The sequence below is a fragment of the Echeneis naucrates genome, chromosome 1 (assembly GCF_900963305.1).
Source record: "Echeneis naucrates chromosome 1, fEcheNa1.1, whole genome shotgun sequence".
NCBI lineage: Eukaryota > Metazoa > Chordata > Actinopteri > Carangiformes > Echeneidae > Echeneis > Echeneis naucrates.
The window spans coordinates 13,703,892-13,726,012 of record NC_042511.1 but is presented as its reverse complement, the minus strand read 5'-3'; the positions used below and the strand labels follow the sequence as shown (position 1 = coordinate 13,726,012).

Sequence of the window (22,121 nt, the reverse complement as noted above, 5' to 3'; positions counted from 1 at the left end):
ATATCAGGGGCACTCTTTGCTTCTGCCCCTGACAGTTTTACAGCGTGACCTGCGCCCTGTTAACCACCTCCCATGTACAAGGCGCGCTCTCAGACCAAGAGCAAATGAGCTTGTTCTTTTGAGTAGGTTCGGGAATTTTTGCGAGGCTGTGTTTGGTGTAGTAGTCAGTGTTTCAGCTTCAGTTCAGATTTCATATTGTGGGTACAGATGGATAAAGAGAAACGAACAGGAGAAATGTACTAAAAACTTCCATTTTCATTCAAAAATGTAGCAAATGCTGTATATTTGCATGCTGAGTATGTACTGAGCACTGTGTGTTTTCATGGCCCTGACTGCATTGTGGTTAAACAGTTTATTGAGAAGTCCAACTTTTGACAGCATCTGAACAACCCGGTGCTGCTGCACGGTGGAGCAGTGGTTAGCGCTGTTGCCTCACAGGATGAAGGAAGTTCTGGGTTCAAACCCCCGGGCTCTGCTGCCTTTCTGAGTTTGCATATTTCCGTTGTGCCTTCAGGCTCTCCAGCTTCCTCCAAGAGCACTCTGGATAAAGTTAACTGGTGACTTGAAATTGTCCGTAGGTGGGAGCATGAGCATGAGTGTGTGTGTCTCCTATATGTGGGCCCTGCAAGAGACTGCTGACCCGTCCAGGGTGTAGCCCGCCCCCTCTCTCCAATATGCCTGGACATTAAGCCCACATATTATTGTCCAACCCTGCGTTTCAAAATCACAATCCTCCACTTCTCTAGTGAGACTTTCTGGAAGATGTCTGAAGTTGGAGGGGGAGCGGCAGGGCTTTGCTCTTTGCCCTTCAGCTTGAAGTCCATGCGTGACAAGGGGAGGATGATAAGGCCGAACACAGGCACTGTCTAAATTCATCTGTTGGTCCACAACACACTCTCAGAAGCATTTCTTCAGCGATGAGGCTTTGTGCACAGTGGGGATGTTTCAGCCATACTGAACAAAGAGCAACCATACAGTTGAATGTACCAATATCAGAAATCTCATTCTACACCAAGCCTTTAAGATTTCAATTTTAAAGAGAGCCAAAATGAAATGATGACAAAGTCGAGTGTATCCACATACCTATGGTCAAAAAATCCAATTCAGTATTGTGTGTTTTTTTTTATTTTTTTTAAAAAATATTTTATTTTTTATTGATTCGGTTGGAGAAGATTAATGTTAACAGCTTCACCGTTCTCTGACTCAGTGGTGGAGCCCATTACACAACACCCTGTCTCTGGATTGAACAAACGTTTTTGTGTATGAATGAATGAATGGATTTACTGTGTTTGGATGTCTGCGTGTATGGGAGACAGAAAACAACAATTTAATTCAGCCTTCTCTCTTTTTTCACAGGGGGTTTGGAAAACAAGGATTCCAGTGCCAAGGTAAAACACATTTTTTTTTTGTGAGGGCTGTGTGTGTCTTCTATGTGGGCCATGTGCAGCGTGTCAGCAAGAAGCTCTGGCAAAACGCAGGACAGCTCTGCTTTTCACTTCTTTCCACATATTTCAGTATCTGCTTCGGAGCATTACACTCAACTGCATGAACACATATCACATAAACGATCACAAATCACATTTTCTGGCTGGTGTGAATAACTGATTTGTCTCTAGTTAGAACAGCCAATAGTTGGCTCATGGAGAGAATCACTGGAGAGCATGAACAAAATATTAATCAGACCAAATACCCTCATCACACTTAACGTGCCCAAGTTTCAATAGCTTCCATTCTGCATCAACACAATGCCAAACCCACATGATGTGTTTTTCATTTTTACAAACATGGTATTATTTGATTATATACTGTACCGAGAAAAGTGATAATGTGGTTATGATGCATCAAAATGATGTGGCCAGAAGGAAATGATCCTAGAATAACTTGTCTTGATAGTATGGCTGGCAGTGAAAAGAGGGATTTGTTTGTGTCTGTGGTCCAATTTTATGAATCAATCACACTACAGTGTGTTTTGGTTCAGAAATCACCTGGTTGCAGCGTTATCGCCATGGTGATGAATATATCAAATGTGCCTTTTTAACTGCTGATTACAACTAAAAGGGCTTGGCAATGAGTAAAGCTTTTACTCATTTTATTTGTGTGCTGGATGTTAACTTTGCAAGCTAACGACGAAGAAATGGCAGTTATTTAAAGAAAAGGTAGGACGAAGGTGCAGATTGAGGAATAAAGTAGAAGAAGCTTAAAGTGTACTAATATGGAAAGACCTTGTGGCTTATGTCAGCTGTTCAATCCGCGATCTCTCACTGAAGGTGGATTTCCTATCAACATACCATTTTGAGTTTCAGCATGCATCAACCCTCAGAATTCCCCATCTAATGTGGAAAGTTTCTGTCTTGCCAAAGTCTGACTGTGGCTGCGGGTGCCCAGGTAACAGCACGGATGATGTCAAACTCAAACTTTGTTATGGACTCGTGTAATGTTTTTCACCTGGCCAGTCTTCACTTTTCACAGTACATCAGAACATGCAGCACTGAATGTCTGGAGACTCTAGTTGTGTGCGTAAACAAAAAAGAAAGCCTCTGGGCTGTATCACAGGAATATTGAATTAAAGGTTATCTGTGTAAAAAAAAAATAAAAATAAATTAGTTCTCAGTGCTTCTTTGTAACGTACATTGTGTGCACCTTTAAAGTCTCTTAATGAGATATTTGCGAAGCCAACATTTTTAATATTCTGTTTGTAATCCTGTGTTGTTTATTTTCACATTTGTTGCTTACTTGTAGTTTCCTTCTTTGCTGCCAAAGGTGTGTTAATTCTCCTGGCCTGTTCCAGCCACCTGCTGCTTATCAGTAGAACGGTGACACTTTACAAAAAGATCCATAAAAACATTGCTACATGGCCCTGCAAGCTATCCAAAAAGTCCCAACCTACCTTTAACGCCAGCGGTAGGGCCGTTTCGGGTTTTATATTCTTGTATTTTTAGCGTTTCCTGTCCAATTGAAATAGAAAAGAGAGTTGGACTTTTATGCCATTTTTTTATGTTGAAAGAGCAACTTGATTGGAAAAGCTGATTGAGGTTGCTTACGCAGGCAGAACAGAGGAATATTTCCTTCTGTTGGAGAGTGATTCATAAGCTCTACTCTTCAGTGTCAGAGTGAGTGAGATGTGCAGAGGTTTTTATTACTCATCAAATCAATAGAATTTGATGGTTCACAGTGTCTTGTGTGTCTGTTAAGGCCTTATAATGTTTGCGTCCCATACAGGAGCATGCACATTAACCCATGTACAATCCAACAACTCGACACCCACTCTTCTCTGTGATCTCCTCTCGCGGTGGTGAGATGCAGCCTGCTCTCAGTCTTCTAGTAATCTTCCTACTTGGGTGAGACCAGGCTCAGCAATTAGTCAGTCCGAGGTGTCAGAGTGTTGACAGCTTAACATGTTTTGCATAACCTGACATTATCGTCAGATTGTCTGCCAGCACACTCCTCTGCTTTCGCAGCAAGTTGTCATTTGCATCCTTCCTCATTGTTACTGTCAGTGCTTTTGATACAGGAGATGATAAATTGAATGAATACAAGGACGTCAGAGACTACAGTACAGCATGAAGGAGCCCTTGAGAGCAAACAGGGCTCTTTTTGTGTGTGTGTGTGCGTGTGTGTCAGACACTGAGGCCATCAAACTCAGAAAGTCTCCTCCACCATAAATCCATGACTAGGTCTGTTAAATAAATAATGTCTGCTTTATCAAGATGAAGGTGGAGAAAGGAAGAGAGAAAGGTCCCTACTTTATAATACAGTATCTGTTAAGATATCAATTATTAAACCTGAGCCTCAGGGTCAGGTCCTCCAGCAGACACAGCGAGCCCAGTTGTCAATAGTTGAAAATAACAACGAGATAAACTGAAGATTGGCATTTCTTTAACAAGAGTGACATTTCATTTTCAGGCCTGTAAATGTCCTTTTTTCCCAGAATAGGATCGGCTTAACAGCATTACATCACAAGTGTTGTTTATAATGTACTTGAAGTTGCGTGAATAGTGATTCATTTAAATGTTCTTACTAAATGTATTGTTCTGAACTGATAATTAGAGCCAAAGGGATGAGCCTTAACGGACTTGGACACAGCTTCATGGATGGGAATACTATATGAAGTTATATAAAAGTTCATGACTTGTGGTGTTGTTGCTGTGGGTGGGGTGGACAAGAATGGAGTCATAAATGTGCTAATCCATAAAGTAATAGGATGATTAATAATATTAATGGAATACTACTAATTTACATTGTGCCGACCAGGATGCAGTGTTGATGCTGTAAAATTCGAGGACTTAACATGTTCAGTATGAGTCTGTTAATTGTGCTGAACATTAATTTATTACATTGGCTGTGAAATATCAGAGCAAAGTTAATGTTGAGGAGAGTTAATGTTGTGGAAACAAACAAGCCTATCAGTAACCACCTTTCTGCATCATGAACGATCTTTCTGTCGTCTCCTGGCTGCTTTCCCTGCAGAGTCGTGTTTCAAGGCTCTGGCCGGCTGCACTCCGTTGTGCGGCAGGGTATCTCAAATCGCCATTTAGTTGACATTGTAATACAGCCGGGTGATTTGTACCCGTGGCAAAGAGCAGATTTGCCATTCAGATCATGTAAAGGCCACACGGTCATCGTTGGAAATGTTGCGTTCACGGGGTCAAGGGTGAGGCTTTCTCACCAGGCGTTTGTTGTGAGTTAAATCAACAACTTAATCCCAGTCTGCGGCCCGTATTACCCTCTTTCATACTAACCTGTTCATCATTAGCCTTTTGTTGGTTGGTGGGCAAAGTGCCTGCTTCAAAGTTACCTTTGCAGACACTCACTGAAAGAAATGTTAGTGTAATATTCATTCCTTGCCCAGTCCAGTTCTCCAGTGTCCTTTTTCCAGCAGGATGTAGTTGGTATCATGAGCCTATTGTGCCCCATTACTGTAAGCTAGAACACAAAGCCATTAGTGCAGCATGCAGTCCCACAGTATCGACCCACTATCAGATTTTATTAACGACAACCTTTTAGTCCATCAAACCGCGCTAATGCTTACTCTGGTATCTTTTGACAGATATGAAGCCTGGAATTGTATCAGAAAGTCTTCCTTCTCTCTGTAAAAAGGCAGTTGAATGCAATTCTTCTGATTAAAAATTTTTTAATAACATTTTAAAATAACCCTTTTAACCTGCTGATTTTCGCTGATGTATATTTTTAGATGTCCTGCTTAAATTCTTCTCAGAAACTCATTTCGACAGGATAGAGGTGTCAGTGAATGTGAGAAGAGGAACAGATACAAAAAAAAAAAAAAAAACGCACAAAACAATGTTCCTGGCATACCAGAAAACACACACACACACACACACACACACAAAAACAGTATTCCAGTGGCGTGATGGCTGAAGTCTCTCATAACACACATCATCTCTCACATCATCATTCACACAGGTGACGTGCACGGTCTTCAGGGTTTACATAATGACAGACTCCAGGCTTCTGAATTTCACCTCAGGCTTTCCAATGTTCCCCGATGAACAGGAGCAGACACTAATGAGTTTTTTTTTTTTTTTTTGATATTCATCCACACAAGTGAGATGAAGGTGTGGAACAGTAAATGGCTCACCAATCTGTGATCAGTCGGTTTGGCCCCGTAAAATGCGAAGACGCAGTGAAGGAGTGGAGTCAGTTTCATTGATCTGTTGACCCAGACACCCGTTAGCTGTACGCAGCCGGTCTGTCTGCACTCTTTCCACTGGGAGTGGAAGACTGTCGACAGATTTATTAGTATACATTTGTTAATTGCGTCCAATAGGAGTGGAATTATTCCAACAGAGCGCTTCAGATGGCTGTGCGTTGGTGTTACCTAACTTTAGCATTAGCTGTGTGTTTCTTTATCCCTTTTGGGCACTACTGATACCCCCCCCCCCCATTTTGAAGCAGTCTAGAACCATGCCTGGTTCAAAGCTTCATGTTTGTGTCACGAGAATATAAAAGTCTACACTATAAACCTGACGGCATGTATGTCTGATATTAGATGTAAATCATACCTGCCTTTGGACTATGCTCAGGATAACATTGTGCACATCCACTGCAGTCACCTCCCAACAAAGCCTCTGTTGACAGGCTGCGGAAAGGTAAACTGGAATTGCAATTTGATCTTTATTTTTTCATCTTGCTCAGACAGCACACGATCCGTAGTCAGAGAAGGGCAGGCTAAAATGCTCTGGTTCAGCATCAGTGTGGTGTCAATGAAGAGGCAGATGCAATATCTAAACTCTGGGTTTCATTCATTAGTGGTCGGTGTTCAAGTGTGTGTTTTTTTTTTTTTTTGTTTTTTTTTTGAGTAGAAAGTAGATTGTCCAATCTGGGGATGGATATTACGATCCAGTAACCAGCTTCTTGGGGCACCGCAGTCCCATTTCTTTTGTGTGGCAGATTTATGCATCGTACAGACAATGATAAATTGGCTCATGCTCTTATTCCTCCAGGGACTTACATGGACTATAATAAACCCAATCTTTTTACGAGAGACTTGAGTTTATTACAATTTCAACCACAGGTAGCCCAAAATATACCATACTGGTCTGTGCCTCAGTAGTCTCACAGGGAAATAATGTGGAAACTGTCTAGCACAAGGGCTAGAGCTTTATTCAGCTTGTGCCATTTTATTATTTGTTGTCTTGTGCTACAGTTCAAATTGTTACATGAAACAGGAAACAGCAGTCATTGTATCATGGTTCAAAAAACATTTTTGTTCACAACGGTTATATAGTAAATCTGATCAATTGCGCTCTCCCAAATAATAAAACAAAACAAAACACACGAAAATCTTAGCCCATGGAACTCCACCATGATTTTGTTAATTTGGATTTTTTTTTTTTTTTTAACATCTCTCTCTATTTGTGTGTCTCCTTGTGTCACTTCATAGCCTCTCTTTTCTACCCTCAGCTCTGGAACGCTGTTTATTTCTTCTATCTTCTCACTTTATTTCCCTTTTCTTTAATCTGACGCACAGACAAAGTAACCAGTCAGGTGTTTGGCTTCATGTGATGCTTTTCCTTCTGGTGCAGGAACATTGTATGACTTGTGCTTGTGGGGTTAAAATGTTCCAACTGCTTCATCCTTGATACTGTCGTTGCCCAGAGTCAGATAGACATCTCTGTTGCAACTTAAGAGACTGGATAGAGCTGAAGAGGCAACATGGCTTATGTGATATGTGTGTATGTGTGTGTTTTCATGAGGCTGAGAAGGAAGGGGGCAGAGTTCATCGTGGGCTATATTTAGAGCTGTTTCCTGGTCTTTTGAAAGGATACACACTGTTGTGTGGCGTTGCTTCTGTTTATAGGACAATTGCTTTGTCTTTTTAGGAAGCCACTGTGTGTTTACATTTGTCCTCTGTTTGAGGACACACATCAGTTGACTTCTGCAGATATAGCTGTGACTGTTGATCAGCAATCTGTGCTGGCTGATATATAATTTTTACCTTCTTTATTTTCTTCCTTAAAATGACCGGAAAATCCCAAATGAGTTTGACAAGAGCTCTGCAAAGAAAACTTGGGGTTCATTTGGCTATTTTGAAACTTGTATGCTGTTTAATTTTCTGCTTAAATACGCTTTGCAAATACCATATTTCTGTGATGTATCTGAAATATGTTTTTATATAGGTATAGATTCGTATGGATATAGATTCTGTTACGAGCTATTTGCAAACGCATGCAACAGTAGCACAGTCACAAATTTAGTTAGTCAAGACTAGGGTTAGGGTTACCATTATCAACTTGTGACTTATACCAGTCATAAAACGTAGTAAATGTGTATCCTGATAAGGCTACACATTATCAATATCAATCTATAACATCACTGTACCAATGTTGGTCCAGCCCTTTCCTTTATTACAGCTGAACAAGTCTGTCACATACATTGACAGATTGGAAAATATAATTGGCACCACTGGGGTTGAAACCTCTTCCATCATACTCTGTGATCATGAACCGTGACCTGTGTGCTCCTCCCTGGTGACTGTAGACGGACCCAGGGAGAGATGTGAAAGATGTCTCTGACAGTGAGCATAATAACCGATGCTGCCCCAGTGAATCCCCCGAATTAAAACAGCTTAGTCCCAAAGCTTCCTCAGCTGTTAAAGGCTCACTGCTCTCAATTCACGTTCACCGTTGGATGTAGTGGAAGCAACTTCTTCATATTACTTCCTATTATTCCTTCCCCCAAGCTAATGTCTTGTAAATAATTACAATAAAATAATAATAATAATTTTCTGCTCATGCTGCTCATTTTTGTGTGGGTGGTCAGTGGTCATTCAGTCTTCAGCTAGAAGGTAATTACCTGTGGCGTCAATATGGCTATCAGCCAGCAGCATTAGAACCAATATGGTAATATTAAGTGGACTCAGTAAGTTTCAGCGCTGAAATGATACACATGGGTTCCCATGGAGAGATTTACAATATGATCATTTTCATATGTGTATATTAAGTTGTTAGGCAACAATCTATAAGCACTTCAACACAAGTGAATGGATGAGGTCTCATTCTTCTACAAATGCAGAAGCTATAACAGCTAGAGACTTAATAAACACGGTCAGCTGGTTTAAAGGTTCCTCTGGTTTTAGCTTTTGTAGCAAATTTTATTGCTAAATTAGCCATTACCATCACACCCTCTTTCAGTTATGCTGAGTTGAAGCTGTTTTCACCCTGTTTGTACAGCGTCTGCTCAATACTAACAGAAAATCACTGAGCCGATTGAATGTTGACATCAAGGACAAGATATCAAGATAAATGTGCTTTTCTTGTTTGATTTGCATAATTTGGATGACCAGGCTGCCTTGGCAATGCTGTGTGCTTAAAACTGGCAATGCTATTGATTTAAATTTCTTTATCATTGTGTACCAGCTAACTAATAAGGTGTATATTATTGCTAAGCCACAGCTAAATGAAATCCTAATGCTAACTTGAAAGGGTGAGTTTGAGGATCAGGCGAGTAGCTCAGTTCTGATCAGAGGCAGCACTGTTGAAGTAAACTACAGGGCTGTTTTGGACTTCCCCGAAAGCCTCTTGTTTCTCTTCCTGTTTCTGGACAATCAATTCAGACCAGCTGCATTAAGATTAGACTAATGCATCATAGCCATCTGCATTATTTATCACCTGAATTCCCACCATGCATTTGGTGAAGATGCTGTGCTGTGTTCAAAATCTGCCTCGTAACTCTGACGTATCTGCCACTACATGAGCTTGTGTTTGCACAGAAAAAAGCTGCTGTTAAGCATATTAGTCAGCCTAAAGGGAGTGCGTTGGAATATCGTGGCGCTGACAGAATGAGCATTCATTAGAAATATTGCTTTTAAATTTATGCGACTTATGCTGATGGAGTTTTGATGTTTTGCGGTGCTCTTGTTCTCCGTATGATCCCTATTCTGTATTCATTTACCTTCTGGGCTTCCATGGAGATCCGGCATCCATGCGAACCCGCTTGTCCCTTGGCACAGGACGGCTCCTGCATGGAGGGAAATACATCGTCTGACACCTGCTAGTTCTGAGATAATAGAGCCCTGCTCGTGTCCTGATTGTGTGCTGCCATGATGGAGCCCAAATCTGTTTCACAGTTTGATGAGTGATTTTGAGTACAGGAAGGAGACTGACTGAGCAGTCCATGTTCCCGCTGCCATGCTGATGTCACGGGAAATTTTTCTGACTGTAACCGTGTTGTGTCATGGGCTTTTTTTGGGTTGCAGTGATGAAAAGAGTGCAACACTTTCGATGGTGGGGTGAGGCTTCATCGTAGTGGTGGACCCTGACTTGTGGTAGAATGGCTGATGGACAGTCTCTATATGAAAGTTTTAGTTTTTCCTGGGAGAGGACTGAATAGGTATTGACGCTATTATAGCGTTCATACATTTTCACTGACTATTATAATAACAATTTCTTGTTTCATGTTTCCTAATGTTTTCCCCACTTTTACATAAGAAGATGAATGCCATGAATGCCATTGTAAGCTTTTGGCGAGATGATGTCTTCTTCCATGTCTCCAACACTTTATTTGCAACTGTTGTGTCTCTACTCTGAGCATTTATTAAGAATTCGAGGAAAGGCTATTCAAAATGGAAATTATTTTGTGTGCCTAGTCCCCAATTCTGTGGATTTCACTGTTTATACATGTTTGAAATTTGAAACTGAAACAATGTAAGCACACGCTGATTTGAAGCAAACAGCTGTTTGGTGTTGTACCGGCGCTGCTCGGCTCGGCTGTTTCTGGGTCGTGGGCGCTGTTGGTGCCAATCCCAGCTCTCTCTGGGTGAGGGTGAGGTACACCCTGGACGGCTCACCAGTCCATCACAGGGCCAACACAAAGACACAGACAGAGACCAAGAACCACTCACACTCAGACCTGTGGACAATTTAGTGTCACCAACTAACATACACATGCATGTCGAGAACTGCACACTCTGCACATAAAGGACCCGAGAACTGAGCCCGTAACCTTCTTGTTGTGGGGCAGCAGCACTAACCACTATGCTTCCATGCTGCCCTATGTGAATCATGTGGAGTACAACTCAATAGCCTCTATTCAGCGTGACATTTTATGTAAATAATATGGCAACTGTGCTTTGTCTCAACTCTCCAGCTTCCACAGTCTTAGTGTAGCACCAGTGTTAACTCCTCTCTTGTTTTACATAGCTAAAAAGTGAACATGTGCTGGAAATTCATTCCTCAGTAAACCCATGTTTTCCAGCAGACCTGTAAAGCAATATAATGGATGAATGTCTCTGTATTGATTTGTGTGGACAGAGCATCCTTGTAGATTCAGGTGTAAAAGCAGGACCAGCCAGCAGCTTCTTTTCATGGCATGTGCTCTGTGTTTTCTCTGGGGCTTGGAGCTGCAGGAAGAAGTGTTTGGCATCTTGGTCATAAAGGAGTCAAGTTCAGAGTAAGGATATACAGCATGTTGAACCAAACTCCCAGTCTCAGCTCGGTTACAGATATTTGTTGTGTGTTCTGTTGACAGGGCTTGACTACAAATTTGTCATATTTGAGATGGCAAATTATTTCCAGCTTTCTGTTTCAGGGAACATGCCACAAGCACAAAACATCCATAAAAAATGTGACGTGATTCCGACCTGTTTCCCACTTCCCCTTATGACTTAATGTTTTGCAACAGGCTGTATGAACGTAAAACCCCGTACAGAAGAGACTGTCCTCTATATCGTTTTGCCTTTCCAGAAAGACTTGACTTTTCTTGACTGGAAAGTGAGCATATGTTGGTCGCTCTGCCTGAACACAAGCAGCAGTTAAGTTGTCTGGGAGTTGTTTAAAATCATTCAAGCAAGTGTGGGGTAAGCACAGAATGGCAGCTTGCAATCCTGAGTGTTACCATCGTAAAGCCAGTATTAGGACATATTATCCCTGCAAATGCAATGTTCTTTCACGACGCACCAATTTGTGGCAGTTAGGCTGGCTTTGACATATTGAACCTGACCATTGTGACCTTCACAGCAGTTTTAATGGTTTTTAAAATCATCCACTTAGATTAATAAATTCATGGCTATAGTTTCAGTGTTAAATCTATTCTAACATAGTTGATGGTGATGCTTTGTGAGGCAGAGTGGTATCATGGGTGTTTAATGGGAGCTTAACAAATGGCAGCTTTTACTTGAGTGTAACACTCATTCATCCTTCTTTATTTTTTTTTTTTTGGTTTTGTTTATTTGTGAATGGAACCACCTGTTGTTCTGCCATTTGCTCGGAGGAAGTGCACCCACTCATAGGGATTAACTTTTGGTCTGGATGTGAGCAGCACGGAACAATCCTTCCCTATACTTCTCAAATGATGCTGTAACACTGACAAGTCCCAAATCCACATCTGTCTCTTATGAAAAAGTAGGTGCCTGGGCAGGGTGCATTGTACCTAAGCTGGATTGCCTCCCTTTGCCATTTACCGCAGACCTCATGCCGGCCTCTGTGGTTGAATAATCATTTTTGGCTTGCTGTTTTACACCAATGACATGCGATCTCCAGAGATCCCAAGAGGTTGTCATGTCAGCATCGGCATCTTAGCGCCAGAGTTTCAGGCTCTCTCAGGAGTTATTGATCACTGCTGCTTTTCCATGTCACTTTGGACACCATTGGTTAGAGGACTGATCGGAATTGATTAGAAATGATTGCATCTGCGTTTAGAAGATAAAGAGAAAATACTGCCTTTAGGACTGGCTGAATCATAAACAGCTGAGATAAACAGTTTTCTACGTTTTCATTTGATGGGTAGAGTGAAGCTTGTGTATGAACATTTTACTCTTGCAGAAAAAGTGAATGGCACTTACAATGCATAGCAATGTTGTGACACGTTTGATCTTTACCAAAAAAAAAAAAAAAAAATGCTGCTACTATTATTTTCTGCAGCTCTTGCACTCAGCAAAATTGTGAATATGAGAGCACTGCAACCAGTGCCAGATCACTGTCATAGTTTGTCGTGGAGCCAGTGATGGATTACAGACTATTGAATAATCCTGATGATGATAACTTTCTGTCGTATTTATCATAAGCAGTAGTCACAATTGCATGTGTTTCACTAAGCCTGTGCGGTCAAACACACAGTCTGTCATCCATTGCGCCGTATTAGATAGCTCCAGTTTACACAACAAATGCAAAAAGATGCTCAAAGACCGACACACACAAACTCCTGCACACATGCGGATTGGTTTTAAGTTCTTAAAAGTGTCATTAAGGTCTATGTGTCAACATCTGTTCCCTGAGAATGGTGAGTGATTATTTAGAGCTTATATCATACACAGATGATATGGCTTCATTTCTGATTTTATGCATCCGGATCATTGCTTTTAATTTCATCTTGCATGCCTATTATATGTGAGAAACACTTAACTACATGTGCAGTGATGCTTAATACACATTTGAAGCTGCTTCCTTTATTTACAGCTGGTAGACTTTCCCTCACTGTTTATCTCTGTCACTCTGTTTACACGGACTGTGCATATGGCTCTGTGATTTCAGAGGTAACGTGAGTCTGGAGATCATAACAAGACTCCCACTAATGCTTCTGGCTGGGTGAACAATTGAATTTCTCTGGCTCTGGACTGTTGTCATAATGATTATGACATGTCTTCACAGGCACTTTTGTAATACTGTAGTGGTGAACAGTTTTTACTCATACTGCAGATGGGTGCATGCATAAGTAGTGAATGCTCTGATGCCTCACCATTATGTCATTATATCCAAATACTGGAAACACCCCACAATGCCCTGTGTGGACCGATTCATGCATTGATCTGATTTGGGACTCGTGTGTACCTACCTAACGGACTGCAGCTATTGGAAGTTGGTGAGAATGTGAAGTGTATATCTTACATATGCAATGTTAAAACTGGGGCATGGCTTAAAGTGGTACATTGTATAATCTTGAGAAGTCGTGTCCTTAAAAGATATTTACTGAACCTCCCGCCTACCTTCCTTTGGGCTTGAGCTCCACTTAATATCTCTGTCAATCGTGATATTTATTCTTTCTGAACCAGAGAAATAGTTTGTGGGAGGTAAAAGGCCACAGCAGACGTAAAAAATATGCTGAAACATAAATCTTTTCACTGCAATTTTTAACTTATATTTTATGAATAAGAACAGCTGTAGGGAAAGCAATTTCCTCATTTAATTTTCAGATCAACTCCAACCAACATGAATTGTCTGACCGGCATGATTTTAGCCCACGCAGACTATGGCTGAGAGAATAATGCCCACTGTTAAAAATATGTGGATTCAACTTAATAAAAGTTGCACCTTTCAGTGTTGCACGCCGCTTTGGATACAGATAAGAATGCTTTTAAAACTGAGAGGGTTTGGTTAATCCATGGGGAGGTGAGGCACTGAACATTACCAAGGATTAGAGAGGGATATTACTGTCTGGCTGCATTAGGGGTGTATTAGATAGCTCCATGATGGAGCATAGACTAATGCACCATGCTCTGAATTACAGCGTAATCTGCATTTAATTGCCCCGAGTTTTGTTTTGATAATGGCATTATCTAATGGAAGAGTCCGGGAAGGATTTGTATGAAGAACAAAAGGCCGGGAGAATGAAGAGGCCTCGACAGTTGCAGTTATAGATGAGTGACTCTCACTTTATGATTATGCACACGGGCAAAGCAGTGAGATGTTTTTTTTACCTTATTTACACAAAGTCCCCCTTTCATTAAGCAAGGAATGTTTTCCAACAGTGGAAGTGACAAGAATGTAAAAAGGAATGTTGAATTTAATACAGCTGAATCCCATTGTGGAGCATAGCTCTTGCTGTAGCTCAGTCAATGATATTAGCTCATGGGTAATACATTGCATTACCCTCTTGTATTTTAAATTGTATAAATTCCTTTGGCTGGCTGAAACCGCTGATGGCTCTTCAATTAAATTAGTACCAAAAAGAAAAGGAAAAGCAATAAAAGAGTAGCTTTTGAAACACCCTGTAAGATTTAAGACTTGAGGGCTCATTGTTCAAATGACAATTGTCTTTTGAACACTTTTCTTTCGCTTCACCCAAAAGGAGGTGTGTGCGACCACTGTTGTACGTGCACAAGCACACACATACTTGTATTCCTCTCCTCAAAAACAGCTGTTACCCCAGTAACAGTATTGGGTTATAAATATTGATTTGCTCGTTTGCTGTCTCTGTGGTCGGTGTAAAGGCAGCTGGCACATGGTCTGATGAATTCCACAATATTCACCAATGTTGAATTAACCCATTTTCTAATCTGAAAGATAGCAAACGTCTTGTCTGATATTGGTGTGTCTACAGAATACCTCTTCCAGCGTGTTAGTATGAGGTATTCTCTAGATGTCATGTGACACTGCAGCAGTGTTTGGCTGTCAGAATAAAACAATAATGCATTCATATTATTTTCTACATTATATTTTCAGTGCGTAATTTCTCACATTCCTCTACGACTCAAATCTGCTTGGTCTGTCACACCAAGTCAACTTCCCAGTGAAGCGGCATGAAAATATGTGATAACAACTGATATTCGCTCAACATAATGTGGACCACACAGTTAACTCATCCAAAATGGAAAGTACCAAGCTTGAATGTCACAGGCTGAGATACTAGATTGTTAACTGAGGCGCTGAGACTGTTGACTTTTTTGATATATATCCAGTGAGGAATCGATACAAATACTGCTGATGAACTGTCGGTACGGTCCAGAGTCTAAATTGAAGGAACAGGTTGTGGCAGTTTATTGATGATATTTATGTGATTAATGGTGAGTGTTTCACACACACAATGAAATTGGGATTTGAACAAGTAATGCCGCATTGATCCAAAGTTGTGAAGGCCGGCTTTGAATAGTGAGAACAATGAACCTTCTACCTTGAGGTTTCACAGCTTTTGTCAAAATTTGTTGCAGCATTTCTTTTGTAGTTTGCATCGCACAGTTAATGACTAAATCACATGACGCATTTACTGACATTTTCAAAGTGCAAAATGAAGTGCTTGCAGAACTGATAACATTTTTAAATGTAACAAATGGCAGGAATTGGCTTTATTGAAAATATGACAGAAAAACTCATCCTTCACTTTCTATGCTGGAAACGTTTCTGTACACCTCGCTTCCCTGTGTTAGATCACTGTAAGCCTCTGTATTATTCAATTTCCACACTACTCACTAATATTGCAGGCAGTGGATTATTTTCAGCTTTCCATTAGAAAGGAGTGCAGACCTTTTAATAGAACAATGAACCAGTTATTGAGTAACAGGCAAGTTAATGATTTATACATCTAGTGTGCACCATTCATGAAGCCATATTGTGTTACTGGATTTTTGTCCAGTATGCTTACTTTCCTTTGAGCTGATATGGGGGGTGGGGCTTGTAAAACTGATTAACATAAATCCCTGATACACTGATCATTGAGGGGAAATAAAATTGGAGATTGTGACACACTTTTACTTGGGCCATTTTATTATGATTAAATAATGAATCCTGCCAAACTCAGTTGAAAAGCATTTAAAATCCTATTCTAAAATGTTCACTTTGTTCCTTTAATAGATCATCAAAATGCCTAGTTAATCCCACCACAGATTGCAAAGTGCTTTATAATCCATTCTCACAAAGACAAGATGCAACGTAAGTGACTTTAAACCGTTTTAACATTGTAAACATAAAAACAACAATGCTCCTCTTCAACAGAAATATGCAGTGGGGTTAGGGTTAGAGTCTGAGTGTTTCCAGGTCTGCTCCCTTTAATCAGTTTGGATAAGTCCAGTATCCATTAAAATGCACCAAAATGCCTTATTGTGGGTGTTCTCCAAAGGGAACAGTGAAATGGTCTTTTTTTTTGAGCCGAGAATAAATTCAGAACATCGACAGGAAATTACTCCAACACACAAATTTTAATCTGTTAAGAAAATATTCCCAATGTCTGAAAGCCATCTGTTCTTTGTGCTTATAAAGTATTGCATAAACCAAAATTACTGATTTATCTTCCTGCATTTGACTCTTAATTGTTTTTACAACAATTTCCTTTTTGGCACAAATTCAAAAAACATGAACTGAATGAAATAAGACAGCTTTTTTGTTTTGTAAGATTGTGTTCAGTTGTAAATAAAATATTTATCAGCAGTGAATTCTCATGATGATACAGGCTTTATTTTTCTCTTTTATTTACAATATTTAACTCCATCTAGGTGTAGAGGGAGCCCGGTCACATTAGAAACCCATTGGAGGACCCTGTTTACGGGTGAGACGAGGGCACTTGCTGTGGTCCACATTGTGAGTCAGCATTTGGTAGCGGTAGCTCCCCTTTAAGAATGACTCACAGTGGCTGTATGCCGTGAGGGGGGAAAAGGTGCTAGAGCTGTTTATTCAGCCATGTGAGGCATTCCCGTCATAACTCTGAATGTTTGACTTGTGTGTGTGTGCGCGTTGTGCACTTCCTGCTACAAAGTGCACGCTGTGTGTCTTTTAGCTAAGATAACAGCCCCTTGTCTCTGCTGTTTACTGACTCTCTGTATGACTGTATAATCCCTGTATTTAATCTGCACTTTTGAGGATTAAATTTGGAGCGCATTTTTGTGACCTGAACAAAGTTATTTGTTGGAGGAGAAAGGTATGCCAGGAGTTTGGTACAATGCCAGACAATATTGTAACTTTCACGCAATGTTAATATTTTAGCTGAAATTTTCAATTCCTGGTTAAGGTGGATAATAAACATTTTTTGACTCACTCTTACCTTCTCAGTTTTTTGTTGTGTCTGTGGTTGTGTCCACATTTTTGAACTTGATTAATTCATCTGGGGGATGGGAGGGTTGTAATAAACCCCAGTACACTCTGGACATGTTGGGAGATGACACTCATAACCAAACCAGGCTCATTAAGTCTTTCCTTAACTTCACACACCAGACAACCTTACTGAGCTTTTACCTTAAAACACGTGTGATGCCACGCATCAGCGATGGGTATGTGTCTCTGTATTTACTGATGAGACGCAGTGAATCTTGCTGAAATACCCACTTTGACAAAAGAACAATGAAATTCACTTCACGACAAAATCTCTGCTTCTTCGTGCGATGTAATTTTTTTTTTTTTTTTTTTTTTGCATTATCATAGTTCAATTGGTAAGTTGAGCACCATTTGCAGTCATTTGCACTTATCAGAGAATGAACTTTGCTGACTGGTCGCCTGGTTTATTTTTCTAGAGTTGCCATAAGCTTCAGCGAGTTTTGATTCAAATATTCAAATACCCCAAAAGGCATTTCTATTCAGTTTGCTTCGGACATCTATTTTAAGGGCAACCACTGTGTAGACTCTTCTAACTGATAAGTTGTATGACAGCTTCAGGCTACAGGATGTCCAGACTGTAGAGCTGCTGTCTAGTTGAAACTTGATTCCCATTAAGATGATGATGCATTATTAGCTCTCCTTAATTCTTTGTGGGTAAAGGTGGATTTGGATTAATAATTTCTTCCCTCAGTTATGCATTATTCCTCGTGCTCTCTGGAAATTGTCCACACACTTCTCCTGCAGCCTTGGATGTGAGTGCTCTCATCAGCAAATGAGATCCTTTATGCTTCTCTGCTCTGTGGTGGGACTGGAGTTCGGGCTAAAGCATACTGATGCGATCATCAGTGAAGTGTAATGACAAGGACATTTTACAAACTACCATGACATCTTTTGCCAGCAGATTTTTTCTTTATTTAGATTTTGCACTCACCGTTGTTGGAATTTTTTTTCATGCTCCAGCTATTTGTAAACGTAAATAAATAAAATAATTCATCACTTTGTTTACTTTTTCTATTTGTTCTTCTTTTTTTTCTTTTTTTTTCAGCTTGCCCTGGTTAGCTTTTTTGGCACACGTACTTCAGAGCTGTGTCCTATTAATAACCCCCATAATTCTCTTTTCTGGGGGCCATTGGTCTGTGAAAAATCACAGCCTACTGCTTGTTCTATTGGCTCTAACATGCTTATATTCAAGGCAGTCAGACTCATCTTGAGAGGATTTTGTCCCTTGATGAGCTCCTGATGTGAGGAGATATTTTTAAAAGAAAGAAAGATTAACAAGAAAAAGAAATAACAAGAAGAACACTAAAAGAAAGAGTTTAAGATTTAAAGTTTTTCAAGGCTCTCATGAGATTCGTATTTAAGGCATATGTGACTTCCTTTTTTGAGTTTTGAATTACTGTAATCATCTGATATGCCTGAAAGCTGAGGGAAAGAATGACAAACAAATGAGACTCTTAATCACCGCAGATCAGGGAGGAAAAGGGTGTCATGTGCCTCCAGAATGAAGATGAACAAATTGCAGGGGAAAGTGAGATGAAAGGATGCAGGCTATGAAAGCCACATTTTCAGCATTTTAACGCCATCTTTTTCTCATTTACTTCACTCTCCACTCACACTTGAAAGACATGCCCATTTGGACAAGCTTATGGCCACTGAAATCTCATATGCCATCCCAGTGGTGATGTCCATATGATCTCATTTGGGACTCTCCCAGCTTTCCCATTCATTATCAATATTATTTCCAGGTTTGTGTTCAGTGTCACAAGCTTAACAACAGTCAAAGGATTAACCCCCTAACCACCAGAGTTAAACCTGTGGCTTTGACGAAAATAGATCTGATATTGTTAATGACAGCAGTGCACGGCAGGTCAGTATTACTGCAGCAGTTGCTTTAGCTGGTGATCAACATTTCAACACTACTTTATTTGGTGATATTTCCTTTTCTGAAAGATTGAGAGGTAAAAGAAAGATGATACTCAAGAAGTTGCTCAATGCTGCAGCTAAAAATGCTAGCACTTAATTGATTCGTACAGCTTTTTTTGCTCTGGCTGCTCCTCTATCTCCTCCTGTAAACATCATATCATGTTTAGGCAACAGATTTATGTTTGCATTAAACATCAGCAAACTGTGTGACAGAATTTATTTGACACCAACTGCTGTTCATCCCACTTCCTGCTCTTGCAAACAAATGCATGTTTAATGATACCCGCCAGTGGAAAGACTTGGGGGAAGTACTGCAGGTAGCAACATCATTGCTGCAACAGGAAACAATACGGTGTGCAGGAAATGTCATAAATTTTCAAAACATGGAGAGAAATCATAATATCATTTACATGCTAGTAAATGTACCAGTGTATTGGATCTAATTGTATAGTGTAATATCGCACTGTGAAACATTTCAGGGCTCTCATTCAAGTCAAGCTGTTGCCACCAAGAAGAATTTGATAATTGGATTTAATTTTAATGTAATCCATCTCCCTACGCTGTAGTGTGCTGCTGCCTGCCATTTCTTTAGGATGAATTAGATAGATTTATGTGCACGACACACTTAACACTTTCCTTTTGGCTGCCTCTCACTTTCTGGGCTTACCTCTATTGGGTGCCTTCTGACAATTTCCTAACCCAGGCTTCTGAAACTCTAATATTAGGTTTATCTTTTCTGGTTTCACTGTAAATTTATATGACAAAAACCATATAAACAAGCATAGGCTGGGAGGACGGAAAAGCATTCTTGTCAGCAGCCCCAAAATAGTCATGGAATATTCTTGATATGACTTTCTTTCTTTCTTTTTTCCAAGATTTATTTTGGGCTTTTTAATGTCTTTATTTCAGCCAGTGAGTGGCAGACAGGCCAACAGGAAACAGGGAGAGGGAGACTGGTGAATGGCCTGCGGCATAGGCATGTCAACATTCCCCATAAGCCTGCTCAAGATGATGATGTCAACACTGCGGATAGTTTGGAAGCAAGGATAATACTAACCATAACACAATATACTGTATTAGCCAAACGTCTCCTCTGCTGCTAAGTGAATGCTCAAGGGCAGCATCTCAAGCGGTGACTCAAATTTGGCCAAAGCTCAGGCATTTTTAGGCACACAAAATTTCCATTCAGCGGCTGGAAAAACAAAAGATGAAACTGTAATGCAATTCGGGTATTCGATGCGCCAGTTGAAGACATTTTGTATCATTTGTCATGCCTTCTGACACTCCCTAAAGCTATGGGTTGGGCACCACACTCTCGTCCTCTGCCCATCCGTCTTTCCTTTAAGGTAATCTGTCAGCTGCACTTAGCTGTCCTGTCAGCAATGAGTCTCCATGTAAACATGAAACAGGCGCGCGAGCACACACACACACACACACACACACACACACACACACTATGCCATGCTACTCCTCCAACTAATGTCTTCTGACGTAATTACAAACCTGTCGGGTGGTATTTCTTTCTTTTCTTTTTTTTTTTGCCTCATCCACTTTTGGAGTCTTACACAAACGGTCTTATGTGCTAGCTTTTCACTGCTGGTGCAAGGCTGTAGCTACCCCTGCTCTAAAACTTTTTTTTTTATTCCCCTTTAAGGGACATAAATGAGAGCCACATAATACAGGCAGGAGCAGTGAAATGGGCGCTGAAGAAGGCAGTGGCATCGTTCTGTCAAAGCTATGGCCTTTTCTCGGTCTTAGTCTTTAAAAATACCTGCTGCACTGTGATACTTTGTGGTGCTCAGAAATGAACTTTGCTCAAGGAGGTGTGGGGTAATAATGAGATATAGTTTTGTATGCATTTGTGTGCGTGGGTGTGACTAACACAACAGGTTTGTTCAGTGATGCATTTCCTTATTGCATTGTAAAGAGAGGAAAAGAAATGTACTGAGTAGGAGAAATGTCATCAGAGTTGCAGAATGAGAATATCTTTACACTATGAACTGACCAAGGACCTCAACATAAAGGTTATTTATATTTTTCATTTCCTCCCTCTGAGGTTGGCGTCATATGCACATTTCGAGCCAGAGTCCATTTTAGTTTAGTCGGAGGTTCAACAAAGAGAGAAATCCCGACATTGTTAGCAGAGGCTAAAGGAGTGAGAATCACAATGAAATGACTAAAAAGAAGTAAGAAGGACGAGACAGCATAGGACTTTGCCAGACAACCTGATTTCTGTAACAGGGTGAAGTGAGAGCCAGCATGAGGTCATCTGTCGCTTTCTCACTGAGTGCTAATTTTAGCGTCATCCTGCTCATCTCTACTCTCACTCCCCCCCCGTCCTCCCCCATGGTCACACCGCTGAGCACCACACACCGCGTGCCTCCCTTTGTGTCAGCCATGACATGGTCGGTGGTTACAAGGGTGACACACACACAAACACACACACACAGAGTGCACTTTGTTAAATATTTTTGAGTCTGTGTGAGGGTGAACTTGCTCAGACTGTTTACATACTTCGCAGCTCTCGTCATCTCTTTAAAAACTATTACAGTAACATGGCGTTAGTCGCAGATGAGAATCTGGATGAACCGGCAACAATCCAATGACTTCGCAAGTGAATCTGAATGACTGCTGTTATCTTGGCATGTACACGTTTGTCTCTGCAGACCAAGATTTTGACACCTTGTAAGTGCGCAGGCTTCTGTGACACTGAATGAATGTTTTCTTCGTTAAATAATCGCCGTTAAATCACTTGTAAAGAGGGGGATCAGTCATGTGCTGACAGTATGTGGACTGGGTCATTAATGAATCCTACCCGGATGTGAATTTCCAACGGATTCTGCAGCTTGCAAATTCTATATTGTTTGACTGAATTCGAAAACCGAATCAATTGATCAATTTGCAAAAATATGAAGAAGCAATGACTTTAAAAACTGATATTATGTG

General features: G+C 40.5%; 1 protein-coding gene across 4 annotated transcripts in view; it reads left to right on the top strand.

The window, feature by feature from the left end:
• prkcaa (protein kinase C, alpha, a) overlaps positions 1 to 22,121 on the top strand; it is a 116,939-nt gene that overhangs the window by 1,293 nt on the left and 93,525 nt on the right. For all 4 annotated transcript variants that reach the window (XM_029511953.1, XM_029511981.1, XM_029511962.1 and 1 more), the window contains exon 2: positions 1,357 to 1,388. In XM_029511953.1, the coding sequence (XP_029367813.1) occupies positions 1,357 to 1,388 (32 nt within the window). The remainder of the gene's footprint in view (positions 1 to 1,356; positions 1,389 to 22,121) is intronic.